Source organism: Salvelinus alpinus, chromosome 1 (genome assembly GCF_045679555.1).
Source record: "Salvelinus alpinus chromosome 1, SLU_Salpinus.1, whole genome shotgun sequence".
NCBI lineage: Eukaryota > Metazoa > Chordata > Actinopteri > Salmoniformes > Salmonidae > Salvelinus > Salvelinus alpinus.
This window is the reverse complement of record NC_092086.1, coordinates 51,843,143-51,852,709: the sequence shown is the minus strand read 5'-3', so window position 1 is coordinate 51,852,709 and position 9,567 is coordinate 51,843,143. Positions and strand designations below refer to the sequence as shown.

The window sequence follows — 9,567 nt, the reverse complement described above, 5'->3', positions numbered from 1 at the left end:
TGACTGCTACAGGTCGGTAGTCATTTAGGCAGGTTACCTTAGTGTTCTTGGGCACAGGGACTATGGTGGTCTGCTTAAAACATGCTGGTATTACAGACTCGGGCAGGGAGAGGTTGAAAATATCAGTGAAGATACTTGTCAGTTGGTCAGCGCATGCTCGCAATACACGTCCTGGTAATCAGTCTGGCCCTGCGGTCTTGTGAATGTTGACCGGTTTAAAGGTCTTACTCACATTGGCTGTTGAGAACGTGTTCACACAGTCTTCCGGAACAGCTGGTGCTCTCATGCATGTTTCAGTGTTATTTGCCTCGAAGCGAGCATAAAGGTAGTTTAGCTCGTCTGGTAGGCTCGTGTCACTGGGCAGGTCTCGGCTGTACTTCCCTTTGTAGTCTGTAATGGTTTGCAAGCCCTGTCACATCTGACGAGCGTCAGAGCCGGTGTAGTACGATTCGATCTTAGTCCTATATTGATGCTTTGCCTGTTTGATGGTTCGTCGGAGGGCATAGCAGGATTTCTTATAAGCTTCCGGGTTAGAGTCGCGCTCCTTGAAAGCGGCAGCTCTAGCCTGTAATCCATGGCTTCTGGTTGGGGTATGTACGTACAGTCACTGTGGGGACGACGTCATCAATGCACTTATTGATGAAGCCAATGATTTATGTGGTGTACTCCTCAATGCCATCAGAGGAATCCCGGAACATATTCCAGTCTATGCTAGCAAAACAGTCCTGTACCTTAGCATCTGCTTCGTCTGACCACTTTTATATGGATCTAGTTACTGTTGCTTCCTGCTTTAATTTTTGCTTGTAAGCAGGAATCAGGAGGATAGAACTTTGGTCAGATTTTAAAATGGAGGTCGAGGGAAAGCTTTGTATGCGTCTCTGTGTGTGGAGTATAGGTGGTCCAGAGTTCTTCTTCCTCTGGTTGCACATTTAACATGCTGATAGAAATTTGGTAAAAACAGATTTAAGTTTCCCTGCATTAAAGTCCCCGGCTACTAGGAGTGCTGCCTCCGGGTGAGCGTTTTCTTGTTTGCATATGGCGGAATATAGCTCATTCAATGCTGTCTTAGTGCCAGCTTCTGACTGTGGTGGTGTGTAAACAGCTTCAAAGAATACAGATGATAACTATTTCGGTAGGTAGTGTGGTCTACAGCTTATCATGAGATACTCTACCTCAGGCTGGCAATAGCTTGAGACTTCCTTAGATATCGTGCACCAGCTGCTGTTTACAAAAATACATAGACCGCCGCCCCTTGTCTTACCAGATGCCGCTGTTCCATCCTGCCGGTACATCGTATAACCAGCCAGCTGTGTGTTGATGTTGTCGTCGTTCAGCCACGACTCCGTGAAGCATAAGATGTTACAGTTTTTAATGTCCCGTTGGTAGTTTAATCTTCCGCTTACCTCCTCGATTTTATTGTCCAAAGATTGCACGTTTGCTAGCAGAATGAAGGGAAGTGGGGGTTTATTCGATCGCCTACAAATTCTCAGAAGGCAGCCCGACCTTCGCCACCTCTTTCTCCGCCTCCTCTTCACGCAGATCACGGGGATCGAGCCTGTTCCAGAGGAAGCAGTGTATCCTTCGTGTCGAGCTTGTCAGAGTCGTGAAAGGAAAAAGAGGATTCTGCTAGTCCATGGTGAGTAATCGCAGTCCTGATGTCTAGAAGTTATTTTCAGTCATAAAAGACGGTAGCGGCAACATTAAGTACAAAATAAGTACAAAAATAAGTTACAAACAACGCAAATAAAAAAACACAATCGGCTGGGGGCATGTAAAACGTCTGCCATCCTCTCCGGCACCATCTTATCCTCTGCAGCAGAGGTTAACTCTGGGTCTTCCTTTCCTGTGACGGTCCTCATGAGAGCCAGTTTCATCATTGATGGATTTTGCGACTGCACTTGAAGAAACTTGAAAAGTTCTTGACATTTTCCGTATTGACTGACCTTCAAGTCTTAACGTAATGATGGACTGTCGTTTCTCTTTGCTTATTTGGGCTCCCGAGTGGCGCAGCTTTCTAAGGCACTGCATCTCAGTGCTAGAGGTGTCACTACAGACACCCTGGTTCAAATCCAGGCTGTATCACAACCGGCTGTGTTTGGGAGTCCCAGGGTGGAGCACAATTGGCCCAGTGTCGTCTGGGTTTGGCCAGTGTAGGCCGTCATTGTAAATAAGAATTTGTTCTTAACTGATTTCCCTAGTTAGGGAGGTAAAAAAATATTAATAATGGAGTTGTTCTTGCCATAATATGGACTTGTTATTTTACCAAATAGAGCTATCTTCTGTATACCACCCCTACCTTGTCACAACACAACTAATTGATTGCCTCAAACGCATTAAGGAAAGAAATTCCACAAATTAACTTTTAACAAGGCACACCAGTTAACCTCTCTAGGGTACGTGAGACGGTAGCGTCCCACCTCTTCAACAGCCAGTGAAACTGCAGGGCGCCAAATTCTAAACAACAGAAATCCCATAATTACAATTCCTCAAACATACATGTATTTTACACCATTTTAAAGATACACTTGTTGTAAATCCAGCCACAGTGTTCGATTTCAAAAAGGCTTTACGACGAAAGCAAACCAAACGATTATGTTAGGTGAGTGCCTATTCACAGAATAACACAGCCATTTTTCCAGCCAAAGAGAGGAGTCACAAAAAGCAGAAATAGAGATAAAATTAATCACTAACCTTTGATGATCTTCATCAGATGACACTCATAGGACTTCATGTTACACAATACATGTATGTTTTGTTCGGTAAAGTTCATATTTATATCCAAAAATCTGAGTTTACATTGGCGCGTTACGTTCAGAAGTTCCAAAACATCCTTTGATTTTGCAGAGAGCCACATCAATTTACAGGAATAGTCATAATAAACATTGCTAAAAGATACAACTGTTATGCATGGAATTTTAGATGCACTTCTCCATAATGCAACCGCTGTGTCAGATTTCAAAAAAGCTTTACGGAAAAAGCAAACCATGCAATAATCTGAGTCGGCGCTCAGAGCCCAATCAGGACACAAATATATCCGCCATATTGTGCAGTCAACATAAGTCAGAAATAACATTATAAACATTCACTTACCTTTGATGATCTTCATCAGAATGCACTCCCAGGAATCCCAGTTCCACAATAAATGTTTGTTTTGTTCGATAATGTCTATAAATGTATGTCCAAATTTCTCCTTGTTGTTCTAGCGTTCAGTACACTTTCCAAACTCACGACGCGCGGGCAAGTCCAGCGGAAAGTACGGACGAAAAGTTAAAAAAGTTACATACAGTCCGTAAAAACATGACAAACGAAGTATTGAATCAATCTTTAGTATGTTTTTAACATAATTCTTCAATAATGTTCCAACCGGAGAATTCCTTGGTCTTCAGAAAAGCAAATGGAATGGGAGCTAACTCTCATGTGAACACGCATGGTCAGCTCGTGGCTGCTGGCAGACCTCTGACTCATTCCCCTCTCATTCACCCCCACTTCACAGTAGAAGCATCAGACAAGGTTCTAAAGACTGTTGACATCTAGTGGAAGCCTTAGGAAGTGCAACATTACCAATATCCCACTGTATCTTCAATAGGAGCTGAGTTGAAAATCGACCAACCTCAGATTTCCCACTTCCTGCTTGGATTTTTTCTCAGGTTTTTGCCTACCATATGAGTTCTGTTATACTCACAGAGATCATTCAAACCGTTTTAGAAAATTCAGAGTGTTTTCTATCCAAATCTACTAATAATATGCATATTCTAGCTTTATGGCTTTGTAGCAGGCCGTTTACTCTGGGCATGCTTTTCATCCGGACGTGAAAACACTGCCCCCTACCCCAAAGAAGTTAATTGAAATGCATTCCAGGTGACTACCTCATGAAGCTGGTTGAGAGAATGCCAAGAGTGTGCAAAGCTGTCATCAATGCACAGGGTGACTACTTTTAAGAAATGTGTTTAACACTTTTTTGGTTACTACATGATTCCATATGTGTTGTTACATAGTTTTAATGTCTTCACTATTATTCTACAATATAGAAAATAGTACAAATAAAGAAAAACCCATGAATGAGTAGGTGTGTCAAACCTTTTGACTGGTACTGTATATTTTTTAAGTAAAGAGAGAATGTGCAAACTTCACAGATGTTTAATCGCTGATATCAATAATTTCGAATAATAGGTCAAGTAACAGACAGGCCTATATAGCAATATATAGGCGTACCAACATGCTAACCCTGTATTCCAAGCGCCATTTGACCTGGTTTGACCCGGTTTCCCCCCAGACAGAATACAAGCAGTCAGTCAACGTGGAGCCACTCGGCCATTTGTGATCAAAGAGTCTATGTATAACAATACAAACATCAACTTGGGTGATATCAGTAGCCTAAGCCATCCTTCAGCGCCATGTTCGCCGATTAAACCACGTGCATGCTCTGTCTCTACGTCTGGAATAGGAGGATAGACAGGTGGACCACTGCGCACCCAGGTTGCCACCCTCTCCCCTCTCCCGCTGGTCCCCATTTCCATGACCACTCCGCTGGGGCTATGCAACGTTTATCAGGGCAAGGAAATGTTTATACGTTGGGGAGCGGGACAAAGAGATGCAGAGGCTCTTCCACCAGTCTTATAGCCTACCCGGAGGCCACACTTTGGTATTTTTTATTTTCTTTTAAATAAGCCTACCCTATTTGCCGAGCGAACCTGTGACAACTAACACTTCCTATTCAAATCAAATCGTATTTATATATTCCCAAATTAGACAAAAATTACGTTTCAATTTTAGATAGCCTATCTAGAATGAGGGCGATGCATCGATTCAGCCATCTCTGCAATTCACTTTTCACAGTGACAAATCGATGAGAATTAGGCGGCTATGCATCAGATTTTGTTTAGGTCTATGATAAACACATCTACTCAATAGAATATATAATCGATCCCCTCAGTGGAGTTAACACTCTTTAATCATCGATGGGATCAGGACTGGATTAAGCATTGTAACAGTGTTCTGATGGAACATAATCCAATGATCCCATTGATCAGTCAACTAGCACCCCATTTACAAGTGCGCACTAGGCGCAACTGTATTGAGACATTAGTAAGCACTTAAAGTAGAATATTTCCTCTGATTTTAAAGGTACCAACTCGTATTTCAACGGGGGTCTCTGATACATTTTGGAACCATATTTCATTTCAAATGTGTTAAATGCATGTAGCTACGTTAATATTTATGTTTGACTCTGTAGCCTATCAATAATATTTTTTTACAATGTTTTAAAGCATGTCTCTGTTTCAATAATCATGAACATCATCATCGCCAAATGTGTTTACATAGGCCTAATTATATCAGTGTATGAGTTGGTGTTTTAAATACTATTTATGCCAAACTATACGTCTAAACTGTATTAAATCGGTCTACAATATCTAAGAAAATGTAAAATGGCAAGTTTTGCACAAATTTACGAACATTAAGGGTTCTAATGATTGACTTCCAAAAATACAAACATCAAACGCCACAGAACAATGAGGGTTGGTCTATTTCGACATGGAAGCTTCTGTGACAGTAAGAAAAGGGAGGTCGATCTTAATTCTCCATAACAAAAGTACAAAGACTGTTCGGAGACCAAAGACAATTGAACACCTCCTTTCCCTCCTTGCGCCTAGGCGGCGCCTTGGCGGATAGACCGTGTCTCTCATTAGCAAAAGATGTCTCGACCAGGGAGATATAAAAGCCAGAAAGAAGGAGAGAAGGAGGGGGGTTCAAACGGGGCGACAAAAACAACTAATCCCATCTATGTAAACGAACTTGGCTCGAGTCTGCAGACAGAGCGTCAACAAGGCATGGAAAGAGACAGCAATTTTGGATGATACAGTGGCGCACGCATTGGGAATAATTTGAATTTTAGGCGAACATTTTTAAAGGAGTTAACTTGGTTTATTATACTTGAAGCTAGGACACAAATAAACTACAAGAAACTACATTATGCGTAAGTAGCCCTAAAGTATTCTCAAATATTTTAGTAGTCTGTATGTAGCCTTGGCTTCCACATGCTGCCGATAAAGTGCTCTCAGGCTATTAATTTTTAGGCCCGTGCTACTTTAGTAATGTACGCGTAATTACGCATGGACAATACATTGCCAAATAGTATACTAAGGGTGTTATATCTCGACTAGACTACAACGACCGTGACAGACTTCTGTTTGGTATTCCTTTCGAATAGTAGGCCTATCCTATTCTATTGAGAAGTTTGGATCCAACCAGTTTGCAACAGACATCCACTTTCATTTCTAAAATTAAATAAAAACTGTTCTTTTTCATTTAACTTTACTTTCAATGTTTGTATTTCCAGTTGCAGAGGGCAGAGAAACGCCGGTCGCCACAGTGGTTAAAACAAACAGTGGACATGGAGATGAGCCATGCCCGCGCAGCTCAGTCAATTTTATTGACCACAGTCGGCGACACCGAACTGCCTTTACCCGGGAACAACTGTCCCGCCTGGAGCAAGAATACCTCAAGGAGAGCTACGTTTCTCGACCGAGGAGATGCGAACTGGCAACAGCACTGAACCTTCCCGAGACCACAATCAAGGTAGCTTATCCTACTGTCGAAATGTCAAATTAGTTTTTACCTCTCATTCTTGATCATTTTGAGAGTTAAACCTACACTTGGCCCTGACCAACTTAGTCACTTTGATATGCATATAAACGACTTTACCTTTATCTAAACTATTTGAGAATCTTTTATGAATGACAAGGAATGCAAGGCATGACTTCATAAATGAGGGATTTGAGCAACAACGTCTGGCATTTCCTTTTTTAATAGGTAGGGAGTGTCCGTTCAGGCTCCCGAACTACCAGTTTAACAGTGATGGTCCAACCTTACCTGAATGTAACCTAAACAAAGCACATTTGTGATGTATTATAGTGTGGGTCTACTGTAATTTATCATTGAGAAATGTGAAGCAGCCCACGTTTAGTGGGCATCTCGGTTGGTCATTCCTTCCTTTCTCTCCTCCTCAACACCAGGTATGGTTCCAAAACAGGCGAATGAAGGACAAGAGGCAGCGTTACTCTCTCAGCTGGCCACACCCCCTGGACTCCAACCTGTGTGCCCTGATGGTGAGCCAGGCTGCAGCAGGCTTACCTTACCCCTTTCTCCCTCCCCTCCCTCCCCTCCCCCTGCACCTCTACTCTCACCACGGAGTGGGGGCAGGTGCCCCCTCTGTTCCCAGCCCCTTCGCTGCTCCCCTCAGGCCACTGGATCCCCTGCGCCTCTCTCATTCCCCCTACCCCAGGCCGGGTGGTCTACCCCCAACGGCCCTCTACCCCCATTCCAATGTGATGCACCATCCCGCCACTTGCCCCTGCCCCCTCTGCCTCCACTGGGGATCAGACCAACTGTTCAAAGCCAGAGGGCTGAGCGCTATTGGCCTGAATCGACCATGCAGTCCCAAAACTATGGCTGCCAGTCTGGACAGGAGGGAAGAGGTGCCTTTGCCCAGATGAAGTTTGCTGCAGTAGCTACCAGGAAATGACGATATGAAGTCAATGGTGGTAACGGTACATTGAGCACAATCACACACCTCATGATCAGATAAAACTGCCCTCCCTGGAGGAGTGCAATTTGATCCAGCTTTCCATGTTGTTGGAGCTCTAGATTTATCTGTGTCTGTCTGTAATAACACAGCTGGGGATGTTAATACTGTTTTATTTATTCATGTGAAATGCAACGTTCTTTCCAGATCGATGATCTTGAAACATTCCGGCCTTCACACATACGGTAGCTAATACTGGGGATGACCTTGAGGCAATAAGAAACGTTCCTTTTGTTGCAACTGCGTTTTCTTATGTGCAAGAACGAGAAGTTTCGTTCTAACTGCTGATTCACTAAAAGGCAGAGGAGTTCCATTAGTAGAATGTCCAATTAGACATTGAAGGTAAAACAATATATACAAACAATTGAGACATTTTCCAGTCATAGAAATTCACATATTTCACTGTTTGCTCTGATAATCAAGTATGAATCTCAACACATGAGAAATGGATTTGCAGAAACTACTGTTGCTCATGTGTTTGTCTGATGTTTGCACTATTCTATTATCTTGTCTAGAATTGAAGAGAATGCATACAGTGCCAGAATATTTGAAGGCGCAAAGTGTACATAAGATTTTCTTTCCCATCTTTCGGAATATGTGATGAAATATTTTAGTTAATACATATTTATGAGAAATCTCTGGTTCAACATTTTAAAGAACAAATTGTGATTGAGTACACTCGTTTGCATCAACAATGACATATATTACTCTGTCAAGCATACTTTTACAAAGTAAATTAAATAAATAAATAAACTCAACACTTCTCAAATCAATCTACATTTTCAATGTACTTTTGAAAGGTTCGATTGCACACATAGAACCTACATTATAATCATATGACTGTGTCTTATCTGATAACAGTTCCTTGGTCTAGGGCAGCAATACCTTTTAGTGTAAGGACAGAAGCTGGGAGACGAGAAGCAAGTACAGGGAGTGAACATTTAATAAACAACGGACATGAAACAGAACACGGGCAGCATCTGGGCAGGGTGAGGCGTGGGAGCCCGACGAGCTGGCTGAGGCGTGGGAGCCCGACGAGCAGGCTGAGGCGTGGGAGCCCGACGAGCTGGCTGAGGCGTGGGAGCCCGACGAGCAGGCTGAGGCGTGGGAGCCCGACGAGCCGGCTGAGGTATGACTTGGGGTGGGAGCCTACAGAGCCAACCGAGGCAAGGAAACCTCTCGAGCCAGCTAAGGCGTGGAAGCCTGACGAGCCAGCTGAGGCACCCCCGGTTCCTTTGGCAACAGCACCCGGACCTGACGTCACCAACCAAAACAAAACACAAAACTCCCTGATGCTTCCAATATGGGTGTCAGCATTCTGTAAAGACAGACGCTGTGAGACGAGAAGCAAGTACAAAGAGTGAACATTTAATAAACAAGGGACGTGAAACAGAACATGGACAGCATCTGGACAGGGGAAACAAAACTACATTAATGCTGACACAGGGATCAATCTGAAGAACAGACAGATATAGAGGGGGCAATCAACAAATTGAAGGAGTACGGGTGAGTCCAATGAAACGTTGATGCGAGTAACGATGGTGACAGGTGTGCGTATTGATGGGCAGCCTGGCGCCCTCGAGCGCCAGAGAGGGGGAGCGGGAGCAGGCGTGACAGTTAGACTTGTTTAGATTACTGTAAGTAGTTCTTTGTCTGATTCAGCAGTAATCCCAGACAGACTGTAGACACAGAGGCCATCAATTACATTATTGCTATTTATTGACGTTCAGGTGCCCTGTTATTATAGATTGTATTACACATACAGAGACTGCATGTTCTTACCAGGCTAAAAATAGAGAAATTATAGTACAGGCCAAAACATCAACAGATAGGAGATGGGAGGTCAACGATGGACAGATACAAAGAAAGGTCAGAGCGATGTACATAATGGTTAAAATGACAAATAGAAGCCCTCACTGATGTATGCCATAATCAAAGTAATATTATACTGTAGGTCCGGGAATAAAACAATATCAAAATATCCA

General features: G+C 43.1%; 1 protein-coding gene across 1 annotated transcript; it reads left to right on the top strand.

The window, feature by feature from the left end:
- The first annotated feature begins 1,446 nt into the window (after window positions 1-1,446).
- On the top strand, window positions 1,447-7,930 carry LOC139562709 (homeobox protein XHOX-3-like). The gene is made up of 3 exons (XM_071380695.1): window positions 1,447-1,636; window positions 6,338-6,576; window positions 7,014-7,930. The coding sequence occupies exons 1-3, from the start codon at window positions 1,447-1,449 to the stop codon at window positions 7,491-7,493; spliced, it is 909 nt and encodes a 302-aa protein (XP_071236796.1). The 3' UTR covers window positions 7,494-7,930.
- The last annotated feature ends 1,637 nt before the right edge of the window (window positions 7,931-9,567 follow it).